We start from the raw sequence: 16,475 nt of genomic DNA, 5'->3' as shown, positions 1-16,475 counted from the left end.
ACGATTTGTTGGAACTTAGAAGTCCAGTCGTTTGGATATAAGTGTTGCAGTTGAATTCCAAGATCCATGAGACACATCTAGTATATATATATATTCAACTCACATCTTTCTTTCTATTTCATATATAACTCTTAGAGGGATGTTGAGTTCATAATTTTGGACAATAAACATGTTAATTTACCAAACAATATTGATGCTAAATTATCGATATGAAGAGAAGTATTGGGAAATCAAAAATATGAATGATTTTTAATTGTGAAAATGAGTAAATTAGCATGTCTGATTGACGGCGGTGTTTGAACGGTGACTATGACCAAGGCAAGGTTAACTTTTTCAAACTATCAAGAGAAACCTTAGCACGGACCACCATGATTAAAATATCATTTTCAAGACTTCAGGGACCCACCATTCGAACGGGGTTCAAGCGGAGCTGAGGCCGGACAACACTAACCTCTTAGTATAATATGAGCGTTCGAACGGGCTGCAGTCGGACAACACTAACCTCCTAACCGTTCAAACGGTATTGCGAATGGAGCTTCAAATAGGCAGCACTGACCTTCATTTTGGAACCGAATTGAGCTGACAAAAATACTAACAAACTTCCCATTTTGCAGGTCGGTGACAACTCAGCAGCGTCCAAAGACAACCAAAATATAAGATAGACATGATGTACGGTTATTGTCGATCCAATATTTTCTCTCTTTTTGTCACAAATTGACAAAAGGATTCCTATTTCCTAAAACACTCACAAACACATCAACCATATGGAGAACAGGAACGCTAAAAAAAAATCACAAACACAAAAATACCTCATGATCAAATGCATGAAGAATAAAAAGCAAGATCATGGATATAAACAAAACTCCTCCTCATTGCATGACTCAATATCAACAAGAAACTTGAAATGAAAAAGGTTTCTCCCCCTAAAAAGTTAAGTAAACACACATAATACACACATCAATTACTCATGTTTTTAATCAACGAATATCCCAAAATATCTCCAAATATTTAAAATATACATGAGACTTGAAATGACAAGAACATCATCTTGTTTAAAGCAAACAATGAAAAATGTTCAATTCTACCCATGCTTGAGTGTAGTGTGTGTAAGCCATCCATCGAGTATAATTAACTAAGAATAACAATCTAGACTCCCAATTACACCTAGAGGAGGGGTGAATAGGTGTATATCACAAATAATGCATAATTGGAATTAACCACATGAAATCAGTCAATCCCAAAAATATGTAAAGCAATAAAGCATTTGATACAAGATATTTTTTGTTATGAAGTGAAAACTTGAAGAACCTCTTAAAGGAAAAACCACTCTGGGGCAGCGGACTCAGGAAATCGTTTACTATAAAAGGAAGAGGAAATACAAGTTGCTCATAATTACAAAACCTTTGTAGTTGACACGAACTCGTCTAGACAAGTGACCTTTCTTGCCCAGCTACCGCGGTGGAACCTCTAGTACACCTCTTATCGATTTTCCTTGCCAAAACCTCTAACAATCTGCCAGTTACCTTCACCGTTTACAAACACAAGTTGCTGAAATGAATTTATAGCACAACTCTAGGAGAGTATAGAGACTAAGCTCACAACATAAAACTTCTTCTAGCACACAAGGAAAACTTCACTCAAACACTTAGGATTTTTCTCTAAAAAACGTGCTTCTACCCTCTGTTTTCATTGATCAAAATGATTAGCATGAGTGCTCTATTTATAGGCACAAATGAGGTGTCTTTTTCATCTTCAATAAATGTTGTTTTTGACTGGCCGTCCGGACGGATTCCTGTCGTGCTATGGCATGGCGACACGTGGACAACATCTTGAAATTTTTGCAAACATTTAATGTGCGGCGCTGACCAAAGACCTTAGGTCGTCCGAATGAGCTTGACTTCCGTCCGGACGAACTATCATTTAATTCCACCGCCTTGCGTATCTCCCAGAAGCATTTAATGTGTCAGACAGATTTTCAACATTGTTGACCTTAGTCTGTCCATACGGGCATTGTCTCCGTTCGGATGGCCTAGCAATAAATGCTGCAAAGCCGTGTCTCCTAGAGAGCATTTAAGTTGTCAGGTAATTTTTCAACATCATAGCTTCCTCCGGACTTCTCGGCCAGACGACCTTCTCCTGTAACTGTAGCAAAGTGTCTTGGGACATATGTGGCTTAGTTAATTATTTTCAGTTCTAGGCATCAAGCAATTTATATTTAAACTATATAAATTAAAAGAATAAATATATTCTAAGTTCATGCATTAAAGAAACAATAATTTTAATATAGAATAATTTAAATCACAAGAGAAATAAAATTATGATGTAAGAACATATTAAATAAACATGGCCTAATGGTCTTTGAAAGTGGCTTTATACCTAGAAAATCCAAGTTCCGAGCCCATAACCCTTCCCTTTTATTTTTATTTTTATTTTTAATTAGGATGGATTATTGGGTTGGGCTAAGGTTTCTGTATTGGGTTGGCCGATCAGGTCAGCCCACTTAATAATCCACTTTTTTAATAAAAAAAAAAACCGGATGGGCAACTTGAAATGGGTTCGGCTTCTGAGTCAGCCCACTTAATGACCCAGTGTTTTTTTCTTAACTGGATCGGGCTTGGGTTAAATAAACACATACCCAGTGGACCAAAACATTAGCCCCGATTTCTATATGGGTTGAAATCCTACCACTTAATAATCAATTTTTTTTTTTTTTTTTTTTTTTTTTTTTTTTAAAAAAAAAAACGGGATGGGCAACTTGAAATGGGTTCAGCTTCTGAGTCAGCCCACGTAATGACCCAGTTTTTTTTTTTCTTAACTAGATCGGGCTTGGGTTAAATAAACACATAACCCGTGGCCCAAAACATTAGACCCGATTTCTATATGGGTTGAAATCCTACCCGATTTAGGGTATTTTGGGGCCGCTATGTTCACTCCACTTTCTTTTTTTTTTTTTTTTTTTTAAAAAGTGCAAAACGGCATGATAACAACTGTCATTGCAATAAAATCTAAAATTGAAACAATACAACCAGAGCAACTAAAAATACATCAACACAATTTCCAATGTCCACATAAAATCGGTATCCAAATACCATTAAAAACCAACCTAAAGCAAATAACAAGAACTCCACAACATAAAAGACCACAATAACAATTCCAACATATTAATTGTAAAATCCAAGGGGCTCCAGAAAGTCTCCAAGTATCCGCAAGACAAGACCACCATTCATTTACTAACATAAAGAGACACCTTAGCTATTCCTCATGAACTAGCACCAAAGTCTCCAAATCCTTCAACGGTGTCTAGCTAGAAGGATCCTGATTTGCTATATTATCTGAAAATTGTTAGTAAGGTTTAATGAGTCAACTCAGTAATAGAATTGGTTAATGTAAGTGTGAGATCAAGCGATGTATATCTTACTCCTTATACAAGATTTTAAAAACACAATTCAATAAATGAATTAAAAGTAAGAATAAAAATGTAATGCTCATCAGTAAAACTTGTGTCAACATAATAATATATCAAGTGATTAAATAAGTATAACATGTGAAGTTTACTTTGTAATTTCAAAACAATTACGTAACACTTTTCTATACATTACTTACAATTCACTATGAGCAATAATGTTTCATCATCATATCCAAAAACATAAAAACTCACCTCACGCCTTGTCATTCTCTTCGGTCATTTGATTTAGGACAATGGTCTTCGAATCAGACCGATAATAATAATGCCCTACGAATAAGGCCAAATAAATTCCCTTCGAATCAAGACATTGGTCTTCAAATCAGACCAATAAAATAATGTCATTCAAGTCAAAGCATTAATTGGCCTTCGAATCGGCCCTAATATCACTCGCACTTACCTTGGAGTGTTTCAAAACATAATTAAAAGTGCTCACAACTATTTGTCTAATACTATCACTATTCAAAGTATATAAACTGAACACGTAACTACTAAAATTTACAACTTCATGTCAAGGAACTAGAAGAGAAAGCCCACAGTTTAATTTTATTGTCTCTTTCGGATGGAGTTTTGAGAGAAGTCGCCGATGAAGAAACTGCCGCTGGACTTTGAAAAAAGTTAGAAAGTTTGTACATGAAAAAGTCTCTCACCAACCGTTTACTTCTGAAGCAACAGTTATATACCCTCTGGATGCAGGAAGGTATGCCTCTTTGTGATCACCTTGATAAATTTAATCAAATTCTTATGGATTTAAAAAATATTGATATTAAAGTTGATGAGGATCAAGCCTTGATTTTGCTATGTTCACTACCTGAGTTCTTTGATAATTTCATTAATTCAATGTTGTACGGTAGCGATACCATCTTCTTAGTTGATGTTAAATCTGCTTTGAATTCTATGGAGTTGAGGACAAGGTTGAATGGGAAAGGTAGTGACAATCAGGCTGAGGGTTTATTTGTTAGGGGTCGTTCGAAAAATTCCTCTAATTTTAGAGGTCGATCCAGTGAGAGAGACTTAGATAGAAGAAGCCAATCGCAATCTAACTCAAATAACAGAGTTAAGTGTTACTATTGCAAAAAGTATGGCCATTATAAATCCGACTGTCCAAAGTTGAGAAATAAAGAGGAAGTTGATAAGGTAAGTTCCTCTTATGTGGCTGGTGTTGTCAAAGAAAATTATGAGGATGTAGAATTTGCTCTTGCAGTTTCTGTTTCGGATGATCATTTTTATGACAAGTGGGTCCTTGATATTGCATGTACTTTTCAGTCATGATGGGAAACAATGTTGCTTGCAAGATTGTTGGTATTGGTGCAGTCATAATAAGAATGCATGATGGGGCTGTCAGGATTTTGAAGAATGTTCGACAAGTACCAGATTTCAAGAAAAATCTTATTTCTTTGGGCACTTTGGACTCCCTTGGATACAAGTATTCTGGTGAAGGTGGAGTCATCAAGGTTAGTAAAGGCTCATTGGTTGTGATGAAAGGTAACAAGATTGATGGTCTCTAGTTTCTTCAGGGCAGTACGGTTACATATTCAGCTGATGTGTCTTCTCCAAATAATTTCAGACTATCAGCAGTGTTAGCAAAGCAGAGTGAGGAAGATGAGCGTTTCATGTCGCATGTACCTTACTCTAGTGTGTTTGGGAGCATCATGTATGTTATGGTGCGCATTTGTCCAAATGTTTCACATGGAGTCAGTGTTATTATTCCTGGTAAGGTTTACTGGCCGGTAGTGAAATGGATACTTCGTTATCTACAAGGTGCTACAGATGTGGGTTTAGTCTTTGACAGAGACAATAGTATTGGTTCTAGTGTCATTGGGTATATCGATTCAGATTATTCTGATGATCTGGTTGTGACACGAAGATATATCACATTTGAGAAAATTGCCTCTAAGGAAAATCCAGTGGATATGTTGAAGCCAGTTCTGGTTCTCAAGTTCAAGAGTTGCTTGGACTTGATTGTTGTCTGTAGCTTGTGATTGCCCGTGTGGGTGTTGGAGGAGACGTCATGAGGAGATTTGCATTGAGGACTTGATGGAATTCAAGTAAAGGTGGAGTTTGTTGTGTGGTGACTTGAATTATTAAGTCTTAAGTGGGACCCAACAATATTAAAAGAGGAGTTTTTGGCTCACGTGGTATTATGTCTCCCAATTGCCTTTGGATTTGGTTTGCCTCACATAGCACTTGGTCTTATTACTTTTCCAACTTGGACTTTGAGTCTTTGTAATAAACTGACTTTGTGACCTATAAAAGAAGAGCATTGCCACATAGCCACAGTGAGAGGGAGAGAAACTTAGTAGCCACACATCTTATTAGGGTTTCTCACTTTGTTGTGCTTTATGGCACTTAGAGAATTAAGAGTGTTTTCTTTGTCAATTTTTTTTTCTCTCTTTTGTGTGAGAGTGAGATTTGGGTGTATTGGAGATTTTGGTTTTGAGTGGTTTTTCTCCCTACTCCTTTGTACTCCATCTTTTGTTAGTGAATTTCTACCAGGTTGTCTTCGCCAGTAGATGTAGATTTGTTAAGCTGAACTACTTAAATCTTGGTGTCGTGTATGATTGATCTATTTTTTATTCTACTATTTTCTACTTATTTGGGATCATGTTATTTAATTCTGTGCACAATAATAAATTTAAATAATGAAACATGGTGAGAAGGTACGTACCAGAACAAAAGAAGAAATTAAGAATCATAGATAAATATAGTCATTCCACTTGTTGCTGCAGGCCATCCAATGATATATCATCATTGTATGAAATAGCAACCAAATGTCTTTTCATAACAACAGAATAAAATTGATGTATATATAAACAAATCAAAATGATCACTTACTCCAAGTGATCATGAACAAATGGCACAAATCTATCCAACAACGTATGGAACAATCATACCTACTCGCATCCTCCTCAATAGTGAAGTCCCCAGCAAATGCTCTCCTAAATCGAATACATTTTTTCTGATCATCATTTGTCTCACCATAAGACAGACCTTGCACACATATGAAACATAAAGAAATGCAACGTGGGACAATGAGTAACATAAAGAGATCCAACCGATTAATGTTTGTTTAGGCTTTATTTGTTTCGGCATAAAATAATTTTTAGAAAATGTGTTTCGTATTTTTGAGTATTTGGTGCGATAGAAAATAATAGTCATTAGAAAATATTTTTAGTTTAACTGAAAAAACCTCTCTAATTTTTGGAAATTAGTTTCTATTTTTGAAAACCGTAAATCATTTTTCAAGTTTGAGCATCTCATTCTCAAATTAACAAATCTAGCTAGGACGTCGTCGAGACCAGCCGAAACTTGGTCGCGACATGCCAAAAATTGGTTAGAACGCCACCGAGACTCAGTCAGGACTCAATTAGGACACGGCCAGGACCTAGTCGAGATATTTTCGTAATTTATGACTGAATGAAAAAATATATATAAAAAAAATTGTAATTTTCGTACACGCCGAACACCGAAAAATATTTTCAAGAAAATCATTTTTTACATCGAAACAAATGGAACCTTAGTATTTATCTCGTTGTATACTCCCCTAAGATGAGTATATAATAAAAGGTGATAGCTGTTTGTAATGCCTCAACGAGGACTTTGTCAATACCTCTATTTATAACAATTATAAAATATACACTTGGCTTCGAAATACAAAAGACAAACGTATACAACGTATCTCACTACAAAAAATTAATTTTTGCTGACTTACATTTTCTGACGTGTCAGTCCTCCTGACGGGTCGGTTTTAACGTGTCTCAGGCGTTAAAAATATGGGTGTCAGAAACGGAAAATTTCTGAGGTGTTAAATTTAATACGTCAGAATTTTCTGACGTGTCAGATGTAACACGTCAAAAATTTTTGACGTGTCAAAATTGGCACGTCAGAAAAATTTTCTAACACATCAAAATTTGTTTCTGACGTGTCAAATTTTGACACGTCAGTAAATGTTTTTAATTGAAAAAAAAAATCCAGAAAAATTTAAAAAAAAGAAAAATTATTATTTTTTTAATAATTTTAAATTTCCTGACGTGTCAAAATATTTTTTTAAATTCTGGTACGTTTCTTCTCCCCCAGCTCTCTACCTGATCTCTTCCTTCCTCCACTTTCACTCTCTCTCTCTTCTTTCCTCCATTTTCAAAAACCCAACCCAAAAAATCTTCAAAAAAATCAAAAACCCAAATAAAAAAATAAACCATATCCTTCTTCGATCTTCTTCTCTTCAAATCAAAAATCAAAAATCTCTCAACTCAAATCAAAATAAACCAAATCAGAGCTCCTTCAAATAAAAAATCTCTCTTCTTCGATCTTCTTCTCTTCTCCTTTTTTTTTGTTGCTTCTCTTCTTCGATCTTCTCTTCTCCTTTTTTATTTTTTTATTTTTTCTTTTGGTTCTCTTCTTCGATCTTTTTTTTTTTTTTTTTTTTCTTCTACTTTCTCTTCTTCGATCTTCCCTTCTCCTTTTGTTTTTCTTCTTCTTGATATGCTTTTCTTCTACCTCTGCTGCCGTGCAGAGAGATTGAGAGAGAAGAGGGAGATTGAGAGAGGGAAAGAAGATTTGGAATTAAATAAGAAAAGTAGATCTGGGGAAACAATAAATAATAAAAGAGAGAAAGAAGAGGGAAAATTAAGTTGAATGTCCCGCTATTTTTTTTCCTGAAGTGCTAGTTTTAGCATGTCAGAAACATATATATATATAAACAAAACAAAACAGTTTTTTGACGTGTTAGTTTTAGCACGTCAGAAAAAGGTTTTTTTTTTTTTTTTTTTTTTTTTTTTTTTTTTTTTTCTATATCACTGCATGGAGAATAATAAATCAAAGAGCAGTTACTTAATAGAGATCTGAAAAGATTTTGTGTCTTATTTTCATTTAAAATCCTTCCTAACAAAAAACAAAAATTAGATGAAATATATATAATATAAATAAACCTGATATAACAAAATAAATAAAAATAAATAAATAAATAAAAACTGTTTTCTGACGTGCTAGTTTTAGCACGTAAAAAAATAGTTTCCTTTTTTTTGTTTTTTTTTATAATTTCTATATTACTTCATGGACAATAACAAATCAAAAAAAAAAAAAAAAATTATTGACGTGTCAAAATCACAGGTCAATATTTCCTGACGTGTCTAATTTTAGCACGTCAATAAATATTTAAATATTAAATTTTTTAAATAAAATTTAAAAAAACTAAATTGAATTCAAATTTATTGACGTATCAAATATTGACACGTCAATAAATCCTAACGTGTTAGATTCAACATGTCAATAAATATTGACGTGCCACTTTTGGCACGTCAAAAAAAAATTTGTTGACGTGCCACTTTGGGCACGTCAATAATTACTGACGTGGAAAAATTTTGTTACTGTTTGGCATGTTAGAAAACATTAGTTTTTTTTTTTTTTTTTTTTTTTTTTTTTTTTTTTGTATTGAGTTAAATCGCAAGTTGGCTGTCAAGGATGAGAAAAGCCCTGCTGGAGAGCTTATCGACAATACCGACTTGCCCTTTACTGATCGAGTGTTGGGTTTTGCCTTACTTGACAACTTTAAAATGCCTTGTGTCAAGGAGTTTGATGGGAATGGCGACCCTTCTGAGCATATGGAAAGTATCCGCACACATTTTTCCCTTCATAGGTTTCCAGATGAAATCGCCTGCAGAATCTTTCCCCTCACTTTGGAAGGAGTAGCCAAGGATTGGTTCGCCAGATTGTCCGCCAAATCGGTGGATAATTTCAAAGAACTCGGGTGCCTCTTCTTAAGCCAATTCCTGGCAACCTGAAAAAGGAAGAAGCATTCAGCCTGTTTACTATCCCTTCGATAGGGAAAAGAAGAGAGCCTGAAGGATTTCATGCTTAGGTTTAATAAAGAGAAGCTGTTGGTGGAGAACCCAGGTGATCAAATGGTGTTATCCACCCTATGGCACGGAGTCAGGCCAAATGGGCCTTTGATGGCCGAAGTGCCAAAAAGTTTGACAGAGATAACCCTTCGCCAATCTATAAGTAAGATAGAGGAGTACATTACTTAGGAGAAAATGATTAAGGGTTTAATGAAAGGTTAGGAGGAAGAAGACTGAGACAAGGAGGACGCCAAGAAGGAACTACCAGCAGCATCCACTCCAAAAGAAGGGAAATTCCAAAAGAAAGTAGTGAAGAAGACTATACCATCCTTTCCAAAGATAGAACCCCGACGACGTGAAGATCGTAGGTTCACACCTTTGAATGCCGGGGTCAATGAAGTATTCATGGAGATCAGAAGGGACCCAGCTTTCAGGTGGCCGAGTAAGTTGCGGGGTGATCTGAGGAAGCGAGACCGGACGAAGTTCTGTGAGTACCATAACGATCACGCACATTTGACGGAAGATTGTATAACCCTGCAACAGGAAATCGAAACTTTCATCAGAAATGGAAGACTTGTGAGATTCCTTGCTGGAGAAAGGAATCGAGATGCGGTTCACCAACAGCCCCTCTTGTAAGATGCAAACCGAGACACAAGGGGATGAGAGCCGAGACATGATCAAGATGATGGTCCGAGAGAGGATCCGAGAGCCCCTCAGGATCAAGGAGTGGTAGGAGAAATCCACACTATTTTTGAAGGAATAGTTGGTGGAGGACAATCCAACTCGGCAAGAAAGGCTTATGCAAGGAAGACACAGGCCGAGGAAGTCTTTACAGTGCAGAGACCTTCTAAGGTTGCAAGGAAGGATTCAATGGTCCTTTCTCTGTCTGAGGAAGATGCTAGGGGGTAATGTAGCCACATGACAATCCACTAGTAGTTACAGTGACTGTGGCCAACCATATGATCCATCAAATTTTGGTGGATAATGGAAGTTCGGCCGATGTCCTGTATTGGCCGGTATTTAAGCAAATGGGTATTGACCGCGATAGGATCAAACCATTTAGTTCTCCCCTAGTCGGATTCGCATGGGAGTAAGTCCAGGCAATTGGCCTTCTCTCACTCCCTGTAACCATAGGGATGGCACCGAAGCAGAAGACTGTAATGGTATTTCCTGGTTATCGACCGACCAAGTGCCTACAACGCCATCATCGGTTGACCCGCATTGAATAAGTTGAAGGCCGTGACTTCAACGTACCACTTGATGATGAAGTTCCCAACAAAAGAAGGAGTTGGAGAAGTAAAGGGGGATCAAACTCAGGTGAGAAGATGTTACAATACGTCTCTCAAGAAGGTCTCAGATCCGACTCCTATTGTAATTGGTATAGTAGGTGATAAAAGCAAAAATAAGCCAAAGGGAGAACCAGCCGAGCCACTGGAGGATGTGGTAGTTGACGAAGGCAAGATTTTGAAGATTAGGACACAGATTAGTCCCAGGATCCGAGACGATCTCATCACCTTCCTTCGAAGGAACTTGGAAGTTTTTGCATGGACCCGTGAGGATCTGCCAGGAATTGATCCTGAAGACATTCTCCACAAACTCAATGTAGATCCGAGTGTGAAGCCAGTGAAGCAAAAGAGAAGAAAGTTCGCTCTTGAATGGAATATGGATATAGCTGAAGAAGTAGAGAAGCTTCTCAAGGCTTGTTTCATTAAAGAAGTTTATTATCCCGATTGGTTGGCCAATGTAGTTTTGGTTAAAAAATCCAATGGGAAGTGGAGGATGTGCGTGGATTTTACCGACCTCAACAAGGCTTGTCCAAAAGACAGCTTTCCATTACCCCTCATAGATGCATTGGTGGACTCAACGGCTGGGTATGGCTTACTCAGCTTCATGGACGCTTTCTCTGGTTACAACCAGATATACATGCATCCAGAAGATTGTGAGAAAACTGCATTCATAACTGACCGAGGCATGTATTGTTACAAAGTCATGCCCTTCGGTTTGAAGAATGTGGGGGAACATACCAAAAGCTGGTTAACAAAATGTCCCGAGACCAGATCAGGCAGAATATGGAGGTATACATTGATGACATGCTGGTCAAGAGTGTGCTGCCGCAGAGCCATACCCTCGATTTGCAAGAAACGTTTGCAACCTTGAAGAAGTTTGGATGAAGTTGAATCCCTCAAAATGTGCATTCGGAGTCTCGTCAGGGAAATTCCTCGGTTATATGGTGTCAAGCTGAGGAATAGAAGCTAACCCTGAGAAGATACAAGTTGTCTTAGATATGTAGTCTCCAAGAAACTTGAAACAGCTCTAGCAATTGACTGGAAGGATAGCGGCACTAAATCGGTTCATTTCGCAGTCAACCAATAAGTGCCTTCCATTTTTTAAAGTCTTGCAAAAGGCTTTTGAGTGGACCGATGAATGTGAAGGGGCATTTGGACATTTAAAGAAGTATCTGATGAGCTCACCTTTGCTAAGTCAGACAATGCTTAGAGAAATATTGTATCTGTACTTAGCCGTGTCTCCAACGGTTGTTAGCGCTGCATTAATCCGAGAAGAAGAAGGAATTCAAAAGCCTGTGTACTACATTAGCAGAGCTTTGAGAGGCGCTGAAGAAAGATACCCTCAGATGGAGAAGCTGGCTTTCGCCTTGATTATAGCATCCAGAAAACTCCGACCTTACTCTCAAGCTCATACTATTAGGGTGTTGACTGAGTACCCTTTGAAGAAAGTATTAAGAAAGCTAGATCTGTCGGAAAGATTATCCAAATGGGCAATTGAGCTTGGAGAGTTCGACATTGAGTTTCACCCTCGAAATTCTCTTAAAGGTCAAGCGCTAGCTGATTTTCTGGCAGAATTCACTAATTTGCCAGACATCACCTGTTGGCCAAATGATGAGATGTGGGTAATTTATGTGGATGGATCATCTACAAAAAAGCACGGTGAAGCTGGAATAGTGATGACTACTCCTAATGGGGAAGAATTATGTAGTTCTTTGAAGTTGAAGTTTAAAACCACAAACAACGAGGCCGAGTATGAGGCAGTCCTGGCAGGACTCGGTTTAGCTCGTGAAATGGGAGCTAGATTTGTGGAAATGCAAAGTGACTCCCAAGTCGTCGTCGAACATATCCAAGGTGAATTTGAAGCCAAGGGAGAAAGGATGAAGCTATATTTATCAAAAGTGCAAGAGATGCAGAGCTTATTTAAAAAGTTCAGTATTGTAAAAATTTCGAAGCCAGAGAATGAGAGAGCAGACCAATTGGCCCGAATAGCGTCAACGGCAAGTGGAGAAATTGAAGACGAGACCCCTATCCAAATTCTTCTAGAGTCATCTGATGTACAAATTTAATTGTACTCGAAAGCACACGAGTCGTGTGCAATATAGCGTGTGTGCAAGTGCGAGGTCGATCCACAGGGAATTGTGTTTGTGAAATTTAATTTCTATCTAAATCAATTATATCTTAACCTAGTTCCGAATGATTTTGATTTTGAAAATAAACAAACATAAACTAAATAAAATAAAAATAATCAAAAGATAAATGACTAAGGTTTTAGAATTCACCTCACCAAATCAAAGTATACATTCTCATGTTTTCATTCATGCATCCGACAAATAATTAAACCCTATATATGTTCTATTGTTTTTTTATAAACCAATTGAATCATTCGATGAATCCATTTCTATTACAAATCACAACGAATATCCAATTGAGATCAAATCATCCACTGTATCCGTAAATCACAATGGATATAAGTCTCAATCAAATCATTCGATATATCCATTGGATGAAACACAATGAATATCCAACGTTTTTGCGATTTATAAACAATAATCAATCACAATTTTGTCATACAATTGAATTGAAGCAAACATACATTACATTAAACGACGGATTTGTACGAACAAAACATAAAAATATAAAACTAATCAATGGCGAGGCTTCATCTTCAACCTTAGTTGAACATTTAGCCTCTCATGACAAAAGAAATCATAAAGAAACTAAATTACTTCATTAAAATTGAAAGCTTACAGAAGAATTCGAGTTCCAACCTATAAAAACCCAGAAAACACGAAAAACGACCAAGAATGGCGCCCCCGGCGCGTGTCCGTCTGTGTACAATGAAAAAGAATGATATTTATAAGCTAATTTTAGGGTTTCAGCACTGCCAGGTCGGCTGAGTGTGCTCGATCGCACTCTAGGTGTGCTCGATCGCACTCGTGCAACTTCCTGTTGCACAGGGCGCGAGTTCGCTCAAGCGCACTTCCAGTCAGAATTAGCCCACTCTTGTGAAACATGAATTTTTATATCTTTGAGTTAGCTTTCCAATGACACCAAGATCACCTCAATCCGAGCTATACACCTCTAGATATGGCCTTTTTAATGGGACTCATCAGGTGCGAATCATCGCTCGATCCCAATTTGCTGCCAATGCTCCATGAAGTGTCTTAAGCCCCAGAATTAATGGAATGAGTTGCAAATATCACCTTAAAGCCGCATTTCTCTCTGAACAACCTACAAATCACTAAAACACCAAAACTAACCAAAAACATCAGAAATTAACACTGCTAAGAGCTTAATAAACATAAGTTAAGGGGCCCAAATATAAAATATTTGGCACTCATCCATTACCGAGACTGTGTCGGTCTCGACAACCGAGACCATACCTGATTGACAACTGAAAATCGTGGAATACCTAGAAAAAGGAGTCCTTCCTCCAGATCGAAAGTTGGCTATCCGGTTGAAGATAAGAGCCTAAAGGTTTACAATGGTGAATGGAACCCTTTAAAAGAGGGGTTTCATGTTACTACTCCTCAAATGTGTTTCAAAGGAAGAAGGAAATTATATCCTTAGAGAAATCCATGAAGGGATTTGCGGAGGCCATTCTGGAGCTAGAATAATGGTGCATAAAGTAGTTCGAGCGGGTTTTTATTGGCCCAACGTGAATCGGGACTCGGCGGAATTGGTCAGAAATTGTGACAAGTGCTAGCGATTCCCTAATATCACTCATCAACCTCTTGAAGATCTGAGTGCGATCTCTTCACCTTGGCCCTTCTCACAATGGGCGGTAGATATAGTGGGACCATTGCCTTGGAGCAAGGGAGGTGTACGGTTTGCAGTTGTTGCTGTGGATTATTTCACCAAATGGGCAGAGGTTGAAGCCTTAGTGAATATCACAGCCAAGGCAACAGAACGGTTTTTATGGAAGAACATCATATGCCGGTACAACATTCCTCATGCATTTATCACAGATAATGGCAAGCAGTTTGACTATCACTCATTCCGAGACTGGTGTGCTAAGCTCCGGATAAGGAACTATTACTCATCTTAGGGGCACCCTCAGGCTAACTGGCAAGTAGAGGCCACCAACAAAACGATCTTCAAAATCTTGAAAAAGAAGCTGGATGATCAAAAAGGAGATTGGGCGGAAGACCTTCCAGAAGTTTTGTGGGCGTACTGGACAACGAAAAGAATTCCAGCCGAGGAGAAACCATACGCTTTGGCATTCGGAATTGAGGCAATCATTCCAGTTGAGGTAGGCTTAGCCAGCTATCGTGTAGAGACCTTCCAATCCGAGTCCAATAACGAGGGTTTACAGCTACACCTGGACTTGCTACAAGAGAAACGGGATCTAGCCCAAGTGACTATGGCAGCATATCAGGCAAGAGTGACTCGGTATTTCAATAGGAAGGTCAAGCCTCGGAGCTTCAAAGTCGGAGATATGGTCATACGAAAAGTCACGCTGGCAACCAAGGAGCCAGTTGAGGGAAAGCTGGCTTCTAATTGAGAAGGACCATACAAGGTGATTGAGTGCAAAAGAGCAGGAGCATACCACTTGGAAGATTCCAAAGGTAAGGCTCTTCCGAGGCCTTGGAACGCTGAGCATCTTGAAAAGTATTATGTCTAAGAATGCTGTAATATGTGATTTCTTTGTCGTTTCATTATTCTCATTTCAATGAATAAAAGTATCTCGAAGTTAAACAGCATACAAAGTTCATAAGTACAAGTTAAAAGGTTCAATGAGTCTCATAAAATACAGCTGAAAAGGCTCTCCCGAGCCCTAAAGAAATGCAACCGCAAGAAGCTCTCTCTTAACATAACATAACCCAGAATCAGAAAACCTAAGGAACTCCCCTAGACCTAACTCGGGGTAGCATAACTATGGGTAAGTTTGAGGTTGTATCAGAAAACCTAAGGAACTCTCCGAGACCCGACTCGGAGTAGTATAACTGCGGTTAAGTCTAAGGTTAAATCGGTAAAACTAAGAAACTCCCCGATACCTAACTCTGAGAAGCACAATTAAAGCGTTACTATTGTTAAGTCTAAAACGTAGAAGCCTTCCCAAGACCAAACTCGGAGAAACATAATTATGGGTTCCTTCAAATTACCTTAACCAACAGGCAAACATCAAAAAAGTTATTATTCCGAGACCTATACGTACGAAGAAGCTCATTTCATTAAAAAAGTTGAGATAAACATAAAGAATCTTTAAAAGGTTTTACATCATTTTTCCTTAGGGGCAAAAGTAGGATCAACTTCGTGGGCCTCAGTAGATGCGGACTCGGTGGTATCGGCCTCGACAGATTGTGCATTATCCGGGGCAGACTCGGTACCTTGGCGTTGCGGATCCAAGAAGGGGTCATATAAAATTTCTATTATCCCTACTACATCAGGCATTTGTTCTTGGCCCAAGTTTACGAGCTGCGCCATAGCTGCATCTGAACAAGGGATGTCCTCGATCTTCACCCCAAGATTTTTTCTTCGGGTCGAGTCCTTAGCCCATGCGTGTAATGTCTCGAAGCCTAGGATAAGCTCATCGGCCTAGGCAGAGTGTCGAACCCAAGAGGCAAAGGATAGCTCGCGTAGGTAATTGGTAGCTCGGGTTTTGGCCTCCTTCAGCTGAGCCCTCACCTGGACGTGCTTGCCTTTGAAGAATTTGAGTTTCTCCTAGGCAACGACCTTGGTTTCATTCGCCTTCACCACCAAGGCCCTCTGATCTGAGACCTCACTCTGTGCCAATTTCAGTTGATCCGAGACCCCTGTGTACGCTTCTTCCAGTTGATTCAGGTCTTCTTTTATGATAGAATTGTCTTCCTGTAGCCAGTTTACTTCAGCTTAGAGACCTTCAATCTCAGACAACAGCTCTGTGACCTTTGACTCAGCCCTTGCTCG

General features: G+C 38.2%; 1 protein-coding gene across 1 annotated transcript; it reads left to right on the top strand.

Moving 5' to 3' along the window:
* Positions 1-10,563: 10,563 nt before the first annotated feature.
* On the top strand, positions 10,564-15,090 carry LOC148584982 (uncharacterized). The gene is made up of 3 exons (XM_088517624.1): positions 10,564-11,269; positions 11,694-12,640; positions 14,635-15,090. Exons 1-3 carry the CDS (start codon positions 10,564-10,566, stop codon positions 15,088-15,090), a joined length of 2,109 nt encoding a protein of 702 aa, XP_088373750.1.
* The last annotated feature ends 1,385 nt before the right edge of the window (positions 15,091-16,475 follow it).

The sequence above is a fragment of the Corylus avellana genome, chromosome 6, assembly GCF_965113065.1.
Source record: "Corylus avellana chromosome 6, dhCorAvel1.hap1.2, whole genome shotgun sequence".
In the NCBI taxonomy this organism is placed as follows: domain Eukaryota; kingdom Viridiplantae; phylum Streptophyta; class Magnoliopsida; order Fagales; family Betulaceae; genus Corylus; species Corylus avellana.
Note: the sequence above shows the minus strand (reverse complement) of the source record. Positions and strands in the feature narration are given on the sequence as shown.

Bases quoted from the DNA above. Each gene is read 5' to 3' on its own strand.
- LOC148584982 (XM_088517624.1), top strand. From the start codon at position 10,564: ATGAAGTTCCCAACAAAAGAAGGAGTTGGAGAAGTAAAGGGGGATCAA. The intron at 11,270-11,693 runs GCATGTATTGTT...CATTTTTTAAAG, and splicing joins TGCATTCATAACTGACCGAG to TCTTGCAAAAGGCTTTTGAG. The intron at 12,641-14,634 runs GTACAAATTTAA...TACTCATCTTAG, and splicing joins TTCTTCTAGAGTCATCTGAT to GGGCACCCTCAGGCTAACTG.